This window comes from Agelaius phoeniceus, chromosome 9, assembly GCF_051311805.1.
Source record: "Agelaius phoeniceus isolate bAgePho1 chromosome 9, bAgePho1.hap1, whole genome shotgun sequence".
NCBI lineage: Eukaryota > Metazoa > Chordata > Aves > Passeriformes > Icteridae > Agelaius > Agelaius phoeniceus.
In genome coordinates this window covers 34,043,406-34,058,738 of record NC_135273.1, presented here as the reverse complement: position 1 = coordinate 34,058,738, position 15,333 = coordinate 34,043,406, and the positions used below count along the sequence as shown (strand labels likewise).

The 15,333-nt window shown below is 48.9% G+C and overlaps 1 protein-coding gene across 12 annotated transcripts in view; it reads left to right on the top strand.

Moving 5' to 3' along the window:
- Positions 1-15,333, top strand: part of COL13A1 (collagen type XIII alpha 1 chain) — a 54,390-nt gene that overhangs the window by 28,844 nt on the left and 10,213 nt on the right. For 7 of the 12 annotated variants that reach the window (XM_077183517.1, XM_077183514.1, XM_077183508.1 and 4 more), the window contains 15 exons: positions 586-648; positions 2,369-2,422; positions 3,476-3,562; positions 4,016-4,069; positions 4,271-4,315; positions 4,912-4,980; positions 5,958-5,981; positions 6,353-6,406; positions 7,070-7,114; positions 7,384-7,536; positions 8,403-8,501; positions 10,436-10,477; positions 10,961-10,987; positions 12,234-12,314; positions 14,608-14,643. In XM_077183517.1, the coding sequence (XP_077039632.1) occupies positions 586-648; positions 2,369-2,422; positions 3,476-3,562; positions 4,016-4,069; positions 4,271-4,315; positions 4,912-4,980; positions 5,958-5,981; positions 6,353-6,406; positions 7,070-7,114; positions 7,384-7,536; positions 8,403-8,501; positions 10,436-10,477; positions 10,961-10,987; positions 12,234-12,314; positions 14,608-14,643 (933 nt within the window). The remainder of the gene's footprint in view (positions 1-585; positions 649-2,368; positions 2,423-3,475; positions 3,563-4,015; positions 4,070-4,270; positions 4,316-4,911; positions 4,981-5,957; positions 5,982-6,352; positions 6,407-7,069; positions 7,115-7,383; positions 7,537-8,402; positions 8,502-10,435; positions 10,478-10,960; positions 10,988-12,233; positions 12,315-14,607; positions 14,644-15,333) is intronic. The other 5 variants (XM_077183519.1, XM_077183516.1, XM_077183511.1 and 2 more) reach the window with 3 other exon arrangements.

Below are 15,333 nucleotides of genomic sequence, written 5' to 3'. Positions count from 1 at the left end.
TGTCCCCTCCTGTGTCAGTGTGGAGTGACCTGCTGTGAGTTCCCAGGGCAGTACTGCCCTGTCACTGTCACATTTTCTGAAAAATCCCTTTGCCAGGATTTCTTCTCCTGGGAAGCTGAGAAGCCTCAGAGAAGAATGAAAACAATAATGATCTGATTGCTTCTCCTGTGTTTTGCTGCCTTGGAATGGGGTCTGGAGATTGTTTATCCAACTGGTGATTGTTTGATTGGTTGCATGTGAGTTGTATTTAGTTAATGACCAATCACTGTCGAGTTGTGTTAGGACTCTGGAAAGAGTCACGAGTTATTATCATTCTTTGTAGCCTTCTGTCTGTACCCTTTATTCTTTAGTATAGTATTCTTTAATATAATACAGTAACACAAAATAATAACTTAGCCTTCTAAGAACATGGAGTCAAATTCACTCATCTCTCCCCTCACTGGGGTTGCCTACACATTCAGCACTGCCCCATCCCTCTCCATCCTGGAGCAGCTGCCTCCTCCCGTGTGAGGCTGGCTGGGTTATGTTACAGCACGTGACAGCCGTGTAACACAACGTTCTCTGTCTCTTTTCTTCCCCACCAAGGGAGATTCTGGAGTGCCAGGGAGGATGGGCCCCCCAGGTTTGCCAGGGAAGAGGGGGCAGCGGGTAGGACACTGCGTGTTTGGGCTGGGTGTCCTGGCAGTGCTGTGCTCCTGCATTGTGGTGCTTGCAGGGGACTGTGTGTGCTCTGCTGGCTCTGCCCCCCTGGTGAAGTGTGTGTTTGTGTGTTCCTGTCTGCCCTGACATCCCAGGGCAGCATGAGATGCCTGGGATGCAGTCTTGTCCCGGGAACGATTGAGGACAGTGCCACTTCTCTTGACTCCAGAAATAACAGCCTAAACAGGGATCCAGTAATCTGACCTCCTTCCTCAAGAAATCCACTGCTTTGCACCCTGGTTCTGGCAGCACAGGATGTTTTCAGTAGCTCTTATGGACACGTGTATTCAAAACAGACCTTGAATGAAAAGTGACATACCAAAGCAGAATCGGGGAGTCGCAGAGCCCTGGGACAGGATTAATAATTATATTTTTATAAAAACCTTCAATGCCAAACCTTTTCCTTGGGTATGAGGTCTTGAAAATGTTTTCCCTCTTTCCAGGGAGAGGAGCATTAATTTAGCAATGTGCATGCTCTGGCAAGGAAAGAAAGCTGGGGGGAAGGGGGCTTGCAGGTGGCTGGAAGCCAAATTACCCTGGAGAAAGGGGTCACTGCACTCTAGAATTGCCTGACAAAAATATTGCTCCTAGTAGATTATTTTCCAGGGAGCCACCAGTGCATGTCTGTTCCTGGAGCATTGGTGCAAGTCCCCTGGGTGTCAGATGGGTGCCCTTGAGCTCTGATGAGCAGCACAGCCTCTGCAGGCCAGCAGCATGGCCACCTGTGGGGCAAAGAGGGCTTGAGTTGTTCTGTATAATCTGTACAAGCTGCTGAGTCTTGGAGCTGTGGGGATAGGGGCTAAGAACACACCTTTCCCTGGGGATGCATTTGAAACATCTCTTCAGGGTAACAGAAACCTCCAATGTCTCTGTCCTGGCAAAATGCAGACTCCCAGACAGGACACTGTGCCTGGAAACCATTCCACTGGGTGGAATGCTCTGCAGAGAACTTAACTTCAACATAACAGACCAGTAATTGAGCTCCAATATTGAAACTATGGCCTGGGTGTCATGGTGAACTGAGCAAAGCCACTTCACCAAGGGAATGCTGGGTGCTCTCCATTGCTCACTGCCCCTGGCATCCTCCATGGTGCCTCACACAGCTCAGCCTGCAGCTCTCCAGGCATCACCTTCCACCATCAGCTGCTGGCTTTGCCATTTCTGCCACTCCTGCCTTCACTGCTTCCATGGCCAGTGTGTGTCCCAGAGCTTGGCTGCCAGCTGAGATGCTGCACTGCTTGGGTTTGTTTGGGAGCATGATGAGGCTGGCATTTGGAGCTAGGGAAGAGGAGCAGGCCATGGAGAAAGTCCTGCACTCCAGCTAAAATTCACCCTGGGCAACAGCTTCTGTGGACATGTGGATCAGGGAAAGCCTGTGCAGGAGAAGGGACAGGGAAAAGTGTTCAGCAGACCAGAGGGATAAGGAAAATGCACAGTGGGGACCCTGGATCCCTTTCTCATTCACCTTCCTTTGGAGAGAAATGGCAGTGATGTGCAGAGATAGTCAAAAGGTTGGGCAAGAACATGTAATGTCTTGAGCTGGTACTGCTCAAGCTCTGTGCCCAAAATAAAATCCCTAGGGAAGGGAAAGAGAGTGTGGAACCAGAAGCAGATCACCAGGATGGAGAGCCTGCAGAGTCAGCCTTGACCATGTTCATTTTGCCAACAGGGTGAGAAGGGACGAGCTGGTGACCCTGGAATTCCTGGACTTCCTGGCCCAAAGGTTTGTCTGTCTCCTGAATTTCTTTATCGTTTGTTTGTTTGGGGTTTTTTTGTTTGGTTTTTTGGTTTTGTTTTGGTTTTTTGGTGGGGCCACCCTCACCCTTTTTCCTCCCTCCCTCCTGTGCATTTCACACATTCTTAGCTGACTGTGGCAGCATGTCCTGCACTGCTCAGCTGAATGTCATCTTCAGTCAGGGCTGTGAGGGAGGCACACCAAAGATGCCTTTTTGTAGAAATTGCATGCCCTTGTGCAAGAAGGGGGATGTTGTGGTCCTGGGAGCAGGACCACGGAATCGTGGTCCAGTAGTTCCCCTTTAAAAGCATGACCCCAGATGTAACATGGCATTTCATCCTCCCTCCTGCTCCAAGATGCATGGATGAGGAGGAGCTGGACTTTGGGGAGCTGCACTGCTGTGCTCAGAGAGACCCAGGGCAGGTCAGATAAAGCCAAGCTCTGAAACTGGTTTTTCCCCGTGCTCTGAGATTTCCAGGTACAAATCACACCTTTCAAACCAGACTTGCACAGGGTGCTTTTCCTTTGGGAAAGGGGACTGTGCACTGAATGCCAGTGGCCATTTCAGGAAGGGATGAGGCTGTAATTGCAAAGCTTTGCTGTTACTGCCTTATTATCTGCTCTGTGCAAAGGACATGGTGGTGTGCAGGGCTGGTGGCTACAGCTCCAGAGGGAGCATTCCAGAAGAAGCCATCATCAATCAGGTGGTTTAATCAGCTCAGTTTCATCAGCAGAAGAGCACAGGGTTCAAGGGAAGGCTGGGGGATGAGGGCTGTCCACAGGCAGCCTTGTGTTGCCTGGTGCAGCCAAAGGGATGAGCATGGCCCTGGCAGCTGGCAGAGCTCCACAAGGACCCTCAGCAGGAGCTGCTGTCCTGGTTCCTGGCCAGCTGCTGCCCTGGAGCAGCTCTCTGGGCTATCAGGAGTCCAGCTGATGGATCTTGTCTTGGCTGTGTTTCTCTGAGCCAGTGTTTTAGCAAGTGAACTTACAGAGGTGCAGAGTCTGAGCTGAGACATGTGGATTGCTCTTCTTTGCAAACAGGGAGAGAAGGGAATTGCTGAGAATGCCTTGGTGGGAGCTAAAGGAGAACCTGGCCCTCCAGGTCTGCCTGGACCCCCTGGACCAAAGGTGAGTGATTGTTCCTTCAGAGGGTTGTGTGTTGTGAGGGACTGTGCCCAGCACAAGGTGTGTGGGAAGGAGCAAAGGTTGTATTCATCTGTGCCCACCTCTGATCACCTCCTGCAGGGATACCAGGTTCTACAGAGTGTTCTAGTATTGTTGTTCTGTATGCTGCAGGTGAGAGAGTTTGTGAACTGTTTTTTGGAGGAAAATACCCTTCTTGTGCTCAAATAACTGTGAGAAACCATTGTGAACACTCCCTCTGCTCTGGGTGGAACAGAAGGGTGCCTGGTGGGCAGTGGCAGCAGGAGATTTGGGCTGCCTGAGGAGAAGGGAGCTCAGGAGGGGTGCTTGGCTGCTGCAGTTCTGCAGCTCTTCCTCCTGGAAATGCAAAGCCAGCAGTGGAGTTGCACCCTCTCAACACAACACAAACCCCTGCCTCTCCCTTTCTGTCCCTGTCAGGGAGAAGCTGGTGACATTGGTCAGCCTGGAGCTGCAGGATCACAGGGAGAAAAGGTAAGGAGTGCTTCTGCACAGCCCAGCTCTGATTCCCAGCTTCAGAGCTGCTCACTTGTGCCTGTGTGTACAAAACTTAGCTGAGAAGGAGAATTTTAAATCAAGCTGTCTAGCCCAGACTGTTTCAGAGAACCAGCAGAGCAGGATTTCTGCAGGTCAAGCTAGTGAAGCTTTGCTAAAACTGTGAATTTCCTGTTTCAGGGGGAACGTGGTTCACCAGGAGACCAGGGACCCATGGGCCCAAGGGTAGGTGTTCCTTCACTGACAGTTTTGGCCCTTCAGAGGGGTCTGAGGGTAGTGGGACCTCAGTGACAGCCCAGATTGGGTCTTGCTGTGACTGAGGGTACTCACAGATGGGCAGTGGCTAAGTTTGAGGTGGGCTGTTCCTCCACTTTCTCCACTCCTCACCCTCAGCCCTACATTAGAGGAAAACATTCTCCACATTCTCCCAGGCCCTGTCAGGGTGGCTCATTCATAGGAGGAGGTGGGTGTGGACATCCCAGCCTGGACTCAGGCCCTTGACCTACCAGAAAAGGGCAGCAAGAGGGTGGATCCATGCACACCTCTAACAATTGGTCAAACAATCCAGTTCCTGGTTTCTGGCCTCAACTTCTCCTCTTCCCAGAGTGCCAGCTTTGATGGCTGTGACATGGTGAGCTGAGCTGGGCTGGCTGCAATTCTGTAGAATCCCCTGCACTGCAGGGGCTTTCTTTAATAAGTGAAAAACTGGGCACTGGTGAAATGGGTCCTTCTGAGCCCCCTTTTTCAGAGTGAGCCACAGCTCTGAGCCCCCCAAGGGAAGGGCAGTCCCAGCCCCTGTCTCAACACCTGGTATTTTACAGGGTCCCAAAGGAGAGCCTGGGAAGGATGAAATGATGGACTATGATGGGAACATCAGTGAAGCTCTGCAGGTGAGCAGCTGCCCTGTCCTGTGAGGTGTCTGCTGGATGCTTGGCTATTTCCCAAAGGATGCAGACAGGGAACAGTGCAGATCTGCTTCCTCAGCAGCAGCAGCAAAGGGAAGCTTTGGTTGTGCCACAGTCCCCTTCATCCCACAGCTCACTGCCTGCAGTGTTTTGGTGAATGCCTGTGCACTGGGTGTGTTGTATTTGCAAGGACCCTCGTGGCAAGAAGGAATGATGAATCTGACTCCATGTTCTCAGAAGGCTAATTTACTATTTTATGATACTATATTATATTAAAAAATACTATTCTATGCTAAAGATTACAGAAAAGACACAGAATGCTAAAAATAATGAAAACTTGTGACTCTCTCCAGAGTCCTGACACAGCTTGGCCCTAATTGGCCAAAGAGTCAAAACAACTCACACTAAAATCCAATGAAACAATCACCTGTGGGTAAACAATCTTCAAACACATCCCACATGAGCACAACACAGGAGAGCAAATGAGATAAAAATTGTTTTCTTTTTCTCAAAAGCTTCTCAGCTTCCCAAGAGCAAAGGGAATTTTCCAGAGAATGTGAATTCTCTGGAAATTCAGTGGCTGGGCTGGTGCAGTGACCCTGGGGGACAGAGAGGTCACATGAATGTCCTGGGAGTGGCCCAGAGCATGGGGTGGGTGGTGAATAAAGTCACCAAAGCTTCCTCACAAGGAATGGGAGGATGGAGTGCAGTGAGCTGGGCTGGCCTGGGCTCCACTGGGAAAATGGAGAAATTGTAGAATAACAGCTCTGTGGGACTTGGAGTGAGGTTTTAGTTTGGGTTTCTTTTGTTTTTTGGTTTTTTTCCCTCTTCTTAATTGTGTAAGCTCCTTACTCATTTGAGCCAGTGTTACATTAATGGAGAACAAACCAAGTCAAGGAAAAAGCTTAAGTTTTCCAATGGTTATTTTATTTTTTAATTTTTTTCACTTTTTTTTTCCCTAGGAAATACGAACTTTGGCCTTGATGGTGAGTTCCTGCCCATGCTGTGGGGTTTTACACAAGTAGCCATATGTCCATCCTAAGCAGATGGCCTGACAATTTAGGTGCAGCAAAAACACTTGGCCTTTGCAATTGGGAGCTAAAGCTGGGGCAGCTGGCAGCTGAAAGAAGAGCTCATCTTGCCTTCTGATCCTGGCACTTGAATTCTAATCAGGGCTTTCATCTCTCTGCTTTAAGGGCTCATACATGCTGCTCAGAAGGAGCAGGGGCTCTCAGGGCTCTCCATTGCTCATCTTCCCAGCAAAATACGATTTTGGGAATCCCTTGGAGTATTCCTCTGTGTTTGCCCCTTAAACTTAGGAAAATACAAATATGGAAATATTTTTTTCATTTTCTAGGGACCCCCAGGACGTCCAGGTGTGGCTGGGCCTCCAGGGCCACCAGGACAGAAGGTATTGTCCCAGTTCAGCTCTTGCAGACCTCAGAGAAACACAGGAGTGGCCCAGGCAGAATTCCCACCCCCAGCTCTTCCCAGTGCTCCTGTATTTCCTGTCCAGCACTATCAGACTGTCCTGCTGTCCTCTGCCACTCCTCCTCACACAATAATATCCTGAAAATCTCTTTTCCCACAATGATAATGCCTAATCTGAAAGATGAAGGATGCTTTCTACTTGCCCTCCCCTTCAGGAAGCAGCTTGTGGGAACCAAACTGTGGGATTGTGTTGGCTGGGGACTGCATGGCTGCACTGGGAGCTGGCAGTCAGGATCAACAAGATGGGGAAAATGCTCAGCCAGTCACATAATGTGATGTTTCAACAGGGCTTTACATGGGGGTTTTTTTTGGTGTTTTTTGTGGGGTTTTTTGTTTTTTTTTTTGTTTTTTTTTTTTTTTGTTATTTATTTGTTTTTGTTTTGTTGGTTTTTTAAATTCTATTATTACAGAAAAACCCAAGGGTTTTATTTTTGATGATTACAGGAAAAATATTTGGATTTTTCCTGCTTTTTTTTCCTGTGAGTAGTCCATACAGACTATTTCTTCAATGCCTGCCTTTTTCACACAGAAGGACTCAGAATAGCTGCTTTCAAAGTGCCAAAGTAACAATTCTGTGTTTCAGGGTGAAATTGGCTTGCCAGGTCCTCCAGGCCATGATGGAGAAAAGGTAAGGCATGATGCTCTTCCCTTCAGAGGCCTTACCTGGGCTCATCTCTGCCACTGACATCACACAGTTGCTTTTCCCATGAAGAAAAAAAAGGATTTTGCTTCCCAGAAAGCAGCATTAATGGTTTGTCAGTGTCCTAACATCTGTCCTGGCAATGCTACTTTGTCCTGTCTCCCAAGGGTGTAGCTGGGAGGGAAAGGATGAGCAGAAAAAAGAGGCTCTGAGCCTTACTCTGTCTGTAAGCTGTTTGTTGTGTGAATTTCATTTAGGGACCACGTGGCAAGCCTGGAGAAATGGGCCCCCCTGGGCCTCAGGGGCTGCCAGGGAAGGATGGACCTCCTGGGATGAAGGGAGAGCCAGGCCACGCTGGGGGCAGAGGAGAGAAGGGTGAGAAGGGAGAGCCAGGACAAGCAGGCTCACCGGTGAGTGAATCAAAGCCTCTCCAGGTCCTGCTGCCTGCCCAGCTCGTGGGGCAAGGCCCCAGGGCTCCCTGCAAGGTGGGTGCTGCTGGCTCAGGTGCCACAGTTCAGGAGATCCTGCCTGCCTGGCACGTGTGCTGTCCTCCTGCTGGAGTGGCTGTCCTGCTCTCTGGGCACCGTGTGCCCTGCTCAGCTTGCTGCCTGTGTTCTGCTGGCACTGAAATGCTGCTGGGAGTGGGCAGGGTGAGTGTGAGAGGAGGCTGAGGCACCAGCACACCCCCTCTGGGAGGGCAGCTGCATGGGGAGCCCCTCACAACCCAGCCACTCACTGAGGCACAGTACCTAGCACCAGTCTGTCCCCAGCACCAGTCTGTCCCCAGCACCAGTCTGTCCCAGCTCCTGTGTCCCCAGCACCAGTCTGTCCCCAGCTCCTGTGTCCCCAGCACCAGTCTGTCCCAGCTCCTGTGTCCCCAGCACTGTTCAGGGGCGTTTGTGCAATGATTTCCTGCCTCTCCATGGGATTGCCAGGGTGAAACTCCTGCTGTCTCGACAGCTGGCTGTGAGGAGTGATTGCTTGCATGGACTCCAGCAAACTGCATAACCCTGAGCAGAAGCTGGAGGCAGGAAAGCAGCACCCCATCCCCACCCTGGGGACTGGTACATCCGCAGTGACAGGAGGATGTTCAGCCATTGGTCCCTCTGCTTTCAGTGCTAGTGAAGTCCTGCATTTCCCTGGATACCCAGTGGATGCCCAAGGTTTTCAGAGTACTCTTGGGATGACCAGAGCCAGTCTTGACTCTAATATTGATATGTTATATGTCTGCCTGACTTAGTTGTGCAAAACTCCACAAATCTTTCTTGATCTGTAGGGTTTAGATGGCCCCACTGGAGAGAAGGGAGAACAAGGTGACCAAGGGATGCCAGGACCATCAGGATTGCCAGGGCCCATTGGACTTCCAGGATTGACAGTAAGAATGGAAAAGAAAAGGCTGCTCTTTCCTTGGTAAAGAGAAAACAGCACAGAGCAGCACACGAGGGCTCATTTCCCAAAGTGCTGAGTGTCCTGGGAGCCTCAGAGCCCTCCCCCTTTGTTAGGGGTCACAGAATGTCCCTCAGGCTCCAGCAGCACACAGGGAATGTCAAACATGGTGTGTTCCACCTCTCCTGGGGGAGCTGCTGAGCCAGCACATGGGGGTGCACAGGCAGCCTCAGGGGAGCTCCAGAGCACAGCCAGAGGTGATGGGCTCTGCTGGTGTGTGCAGGGAGAAAAGGGGGAGCTGGGGAGACAAAGGGAAGCCAGGAGAGCTGGGATGTGGCATTCTTTGGGTTCCCAGGACAAAGGAGGAACTGATGAATTTGACTCTATGTTTTTAGAAGGTTAATTAATTATTTTATGTACTTATATCAAAGAATGCTATACTAAAGAATAGAGAAAGGATGCATCAGAAGGCTTCACAAGATGCTAATTAAAAACTTGTGACTGAGTCCCCAGAGTCCCAACAGAGCTGATGGTGATTGGTCATTAAGTAAAAACAATTCACATGAAACCAATCAAACATTCACCTGTTGGATAAACAATCTCCAGACTATATTCCAAAGCAGCAAAACACAGGAGAAGCAATCAGATAATATTGTTTTCATTTTTCTCTGAGGCTTCTCAGCTTCCCAGGAGAAGAAATCCTGGCAAAGGGATTTTTCAGAAAATGTGACAGTGACACTGGTAGGGCCCTGCTCCGTGTCCCTGTGTGGTCTCAGCAGCAGGGGAGGGGTGATGTGGCAGCAGTGCTGCTGGAAACTGGGACACCCCCTCTGGTGACACCCCCTGGCTGGGGACAGCAAGCCTCATGCTGTGGGGCTGCAGCAGCACCTCTGGCTCCTGATCCCTCCTTTCCCTGACACTAGAACAGTCTGTCTCACCAGCCCCAAGCAATAAGGGATGCCTAGGGGAGAACAGGTCTTGGAAAGCATAACAAGTACTTTCCTCAGCATTTGCAGTAAGTGATTTCCTGGCAATTATTTGCATGTGTATATATACACATGTATTTTTTTTTCCCCAAAGATTTTGGTGTTCTTGAATTTACCTGTTCTTCCCTCAGAGCTCACCCCTAGCTTTGGAGTGCCTTGCAGCAAGAAGTCCCACAGGCTACTGACACATGTGGAGCCAGACATCTTCTTTAATATCTTTTGCTTTTTGACCCTATGTGGTATTTTTGGGGTCCCCCACCATGGGGAGGAAGGATGAATCTGACTTGATGTTTTTAGGAGGTTAATTTATTATTTTATGATCTATATTATATTAAAGAATGCTATACTAAACCATATTAAAGAATAGAGAAGGGATACAGACAGAAGGCTAAAAGATAAGAATGAAAACTTGTGATTGGTCATTAAGTTAAAACAATTCACATGTTGGATAAACAATCTCCAGTAGCAAAACACAGGAGAAGCAAATGAGATAATATTGTTTTTTTTTTTTTTTTTTTTTTTTTTTTTTTTTTTTTTTTTTTTTTTTTTTTTTTTTTTTCTGAGGCTTCTCAGCTTCCCAGGAGAAGAATCCTGGACAAGGGGATTTTTCAGAAAATGTGACAGTGACAACCCTATGCCTCCTTGTAGGAATGGTGGTAGAGAAGTGGAAGTGGACCTTTCTTTGGAAAAAACCTCACTGCTTTCCCTCCTCTTAAAGATTGGCAACTTTGGCAACTTTTACATAACCCTCCCCTGAGTGCTGCTGCTGCTTCCCAGCCACTCAGTCCTGGTTCGCTGCTGCTTCCTAACACAGTCCTTAGGTGGAATCCAGGTTTCCCAGGCTGGCAGAGGAGCTCTGCTGCACCCTGTGTCCTTTCTCCCCCCTGAGCAGCCCCACTTTGCCCCTGAGGGTGACTTCTCTTGCATTGCTTTCCAGGTGTCTGGGCCCCCTGGCCCCCAGGGCCCTCCAGGACCTCCAGTAAGTTTGAGTCATTCACCTGAGGAGCAAGGGAATGGGAATGGGATTGGAGCAGGCAGTGGCTGGGGAGGATTCTGTGTGGAGACAGCCAGAACCTCTTCACTGAAATGGGAACATGCTTGGCATCACTGCCAAACCCACCCCCAGGGTAGGTCAGGGCTGGGAGGGCAAAGAAAGAAGGTTTTGTTAGCTGGAGATGAAAGGGAAGACAGTAGTGAGATGGGATGGATGGGATTAAAGGGATCAACTGCAGAAATTGTCTGAACAGCAGCCCTGGCCCCCTGCCAGGGTGTGCTTGGCAAGAGGCTCCTGGGTGGAGGTGAGAACAGGACATGAAGTCCCCATCCACAAATAAAGAGGCTTTGGGCCTGGGGGTTCCTGCCCCACAGAGCAAAACCTTTGCACTGCATGCTTCACTGGATTCCTGGAGTTTAAAAACATCCTGAAACATTGCTTACATCTTGTCTCTCCTCCCAAATACAGGGTCTTCAGGGTGTCCCAGGACCCAAGGTAAGGGTACAAAGTATCACATGCTGTTGTTGTCCCAGGTGCTAGAATTCCCTTCAGTAACATCTTTGTAGTTCAGCTGGTATTTTTTCTTCCATCTTGGTAAGAGGATAAATCCTTCTGGATATTTTCTTGAAGGAAATGGATTAGCAGCTCTCATTTTAGGACCCAGAAAAATGGTCATTCCCTCCAGTTTTAACCCAGAGAAGTGGGAGTTCACTGGTTTGTGGAATTCTGACCATGAGAACACAGTTGAAATCTTTGGCTGGAGGGTGGAGGTCTGTACAGTGGGATGAATAGTTTGCCCCACAGTCCTAAGGAACTGAGCTCTAGCTAAAAATTAGTCTTAAAATTACCCTGTACATTCTGTTGTAAAGCACTTGAGAACTTCACCATCCTTGGTGGTGAGAATCTTTCTAATCTCCATCTAAATGCTCAGCCTGCACCATTGGCTTGCTCACTGTAAAACTGTTTCCTACACAAAAAAATAGGGGAGTAGAAATGTTCAAGGAGAGCTGCATATTTCTGGTGACATTCTGGGCAAAGATTGGAAAATGTGCAAAGTGTCTTAATTTTAATTATTCTTAGTATTTGGCCACCAGCATTGTTTGGGCACCAAAAGGGGTGGGTGTGTTTTAAAAAGCCTCATGAACAGCAATGAGGAGGAAAGAAGTTTTGGGTCCATTTTGAATTTAAGTAAAATGAGTATTATGTTTAATATTGCTTTATAGTTCATAATGGAGAATTTAAAATATACAGCTGGGAAAAGAATGCTGAAATTGTTTTTTTCTGCAATGTTGAAACTGATGCCATAGCATTTACAAAAGTCTCTCCAAAAATTATTTCTGTGTGATTTTTCTTCAAGGCTTGTAGACACCTGTCACTCACTTCCAGTGGATCCACATCTTAAAATGTAAACCCACTGTATCAGATAACTTCTGGTTATTTATATTTGTATATAAATATATATACAGCAACAGCAGCAGGGAGAGCAGCACTGGAGTGAGCTCAGCTCTCCTCTGAACATCTTTATCTCAGGGCCTGAGTCTCCTCTGATTGCCACTGAGTTAGAAGAGGTGTTCACACAGGGGCAATTGGAATGACAGTGCTTTTCTTCAGATTAGGCTGGGAATTGGGCTAAAGCATTGCCCTGCTGCCTCCTGCATTGCCAGTGCTCTCTGAGGGGAGGAATGTTTGTTATATAAGTGCTGTTCTGGTGGGTTTATTTTCTGCTCCATCCTTCCTTTAGGGGGAAGCAGGGATTGATGGAGTGAAAGGAGAGAAGGGTGCCCAGGGTGAAAAAGGAGACAGAGGGCCACTGGGATTACCCGTAAGTATCCAGGAAGCAAGCAGCACTTTGGGAGCCAAACTCAATGGCAGCTGTAAAAGGATCCCTCAATAGGACAGGCACGTGGGGATTTGCTATGTAAAGTCAGAGAAAGAGATGGTCTATAAATAACTGTGCCTTTGCTTTTTAAACCCAAAGCCTCGATTTCTGTGCTGAGCCTTCAGCTTCTGCATCTGTTGAATAGATGAGTGATCACTTTAGTTCCTCCTGCTTCTGGCAGGACTGGGGAAATCCAGCAGTGGCTTTCCTGGGGGTTCTCTGCACTTGAGGGCAAGATGAGGGACATAAGTCAGAGATGTGGAAAGAGAAAAACCTTCCCCAGCCATTTGTGTCCTAGGCTAAGCTTTGTACAAAGAATGGTGGTTCTTAGTGCAACCAGCTTTGATAGCTGGAACATTCCTGTCCCTTCTGCCATGGGATCAGTGCCCCCCCTGGCCCAGCTTGTCCTGCTGTGTGTGAGCTCAGCTCATTAGCCTGGGGTTAGAGCACTGCTTGGCTTAGCAAGAGACATTGGGGCACAGTGTATTACAGAGGAGTTGCAGGAGCTGTAGATACAAACCTGATGATGAGTTGGTGGTAGCCTAATCCCACCCTGGTGTTCCACCAGCCCCCAGGTTCTCTCACCATGAAAAGCACTGGTGGCACAGTAGACCTTCCCCCTTCCCCAAATGTACAAACACTGCAGAGTTCATCTCATCTGCTTGTTGTCCTGTGTTCAACCACCCAGATCCCTTGTCCCTGACTTTGGCTGAAATGTGTGTCTTTGTCTGTAAAATGTTTTCCTCCTTTAGTTGTGCAGAGCAGTGGTTCCCTTCTAGAGCTTGCATGAATCCCCTCTGACTCCAGGCTCTCAGATGAGCCCAGCCTGAGCACATTCCCTGGGGCTCCAGGCAGAGCAGTGGGGAGGAAGGGCTGCTGCTTTTGGAGGGCTCACAGGCCAGGGATTGTGCCTCAGTGAAGCAGTGAGAAGTCAGAACCCAGTCCCCTGAGACATGCAAATGGAAATTTCCTCTGTAAATGGTTATTTTCCCTCAAGCCTGTGGGGTATCCAGAGAGGGGAAGGAGGCCCTTGTGACAGCCCAAGCAGAATCAGGCCAGCCATTATCCCAGCATCTCATCCTTGTGGCAGGGAATGTGCTAGCTGCTGCTCCTACAGCAGTGAGCCCCATGGGGGTCCTTGGCTTTTCCCATCACTCTTTTTGGGCTGTGGAGGTGGGAATACTGGCTCAGAAGGGCCTTCTTAGGAATGTTTTGTTGGGATCAGCAATATTGGCTGGCCAGCCAGGCAGCACAGCTCCTAAGATCAGATTACTGTGGAACTTGTACCCTTCTTCAGAGCCACTGAACTCTCTCCATAAGCTTTTCCATGCTTGATCCAGTGTATCTTCAGCCTGTCAAACCAAATGCAGTGCCAAGCAAGTTCTGAAATATTTCAGGCTGTAAAATCCTGAAGCTGGGTCTGCTGCCTTTTTCTCTGACTTGGGGCTTGACATCCCACTGGAATTCCAGACCTGATTATCTGCAGTAGCCTTGGCTGACAGGGTGAGGAGCTTGTAATGCTCAAGTGGAGGAAAGCTCAGGATTTGGTACTTATATCCTACCACAGTTTCTCTCTCAACCACTGTCTGAGACAAGGCTTGATGGCCCTTAGGCAGAACCACTGTCAGGCTTTGTGGATGAGGAAATTCAGGGCAGGAGCTGAGCAGACAGCAAGGGGCCACTTGATCTCAGGCTGGTGTAAATCTGCCCTGGTGACACAGGGAGATGAGCCACCTGTTTCATAAGCCCCCAAACAACTGCATGTGGAGTGGAGCAAGCCTGCAGCTGACCTAGTGGGCACCACAAGCTCTGGGTTTCATGGGAGCAACTTGAACAGCTGATGGCTCTGCAGTGCCTGTAAATGCCTTGGTGAGCAGAGGCCTCTGAGCCTTGTGTCTCACCTGTGTTGCCCAGCCTGCCACAAAGGCAGTGCAGATTCCAGCTCCACTGTCACATTTTCTTTTCACCACCTGTCATAGAACAGCTGCTTCCCCAGGAGTTTTCCTGGTGGCATTGAGTGAGGGAAATTTGCACTCTTAAGAGGATATGGAAGTTGCAGGTCAACATTACATGTATTCAATGTTTCTATGTTTTTGTTGGTTTGTTTGTAAGTGCCATCACTTGTCCTTAATTTTTGTTAATTGCAAGCATTTGTTTGTCTCAAGTCACTGCTTGACTCACGTCTCCCCTCCCCTCTCCTCTGCCTTGTTTTTGTGACCCCTCCCTGCCTGTTCAGGGTGCTTCAGGTTTAGACGGCAGGCCTGGACCAGCGGTGAGTTCCACTTCTCTGTTACCCCATGTTTGTCCTCCCCACTGTCGTGACTCGTGTTGTGTCTTCCACCCAAGTCTTGTTTATACCAGCAAAAATCTTATTTTTACCAAAGCAGGCTTGGGAGGGGGTTAAACTTGAAAATGAGGAGTGATATCACACCCTTGTCTTCTTTGATGCTACCGGTCTGGATGCTGGGATCACAGCCTGCTTGTTCCACTCTGTCTCAGGAGCAAGAGGAATGAAAGCTCTGCATGATTCCATGATGCTCTGTTCTCCTGTCCTCTTCATCCTGGCAGGTCTCCAACCTGTCATTCTCCATGAGATGGGAGAGGGACTCATCATCAGCAACTGTAGTCACAGCACAAGGGGGAATGGCTTCAAAATGAAAGATTCAGTAGGTTTAGGTTGGATATGAGGAAAAAGTTCTTTATTGTGAGGCCCTGGCACAGTTTGCCCAGAGCAGCTGTGGCTGCCCCTCCCCTGGCAGTGTTCAAGGCCAGGTAGGACAAGGCTTGGAGCAGCCTGGTCCAGTGGAAGGTGTCCAAGTTCATGGGAGGGGGTTGGAATTAGATGATCTTCAAGGCCCCTTCCAACCTAAACCATTCTATGATTCTAAGTAATGCCAACCTGGTTCTGCAAACCACTCTGCTATTCTTGGGTAACAGCTGTTAAATAACAGCCAAATATTTT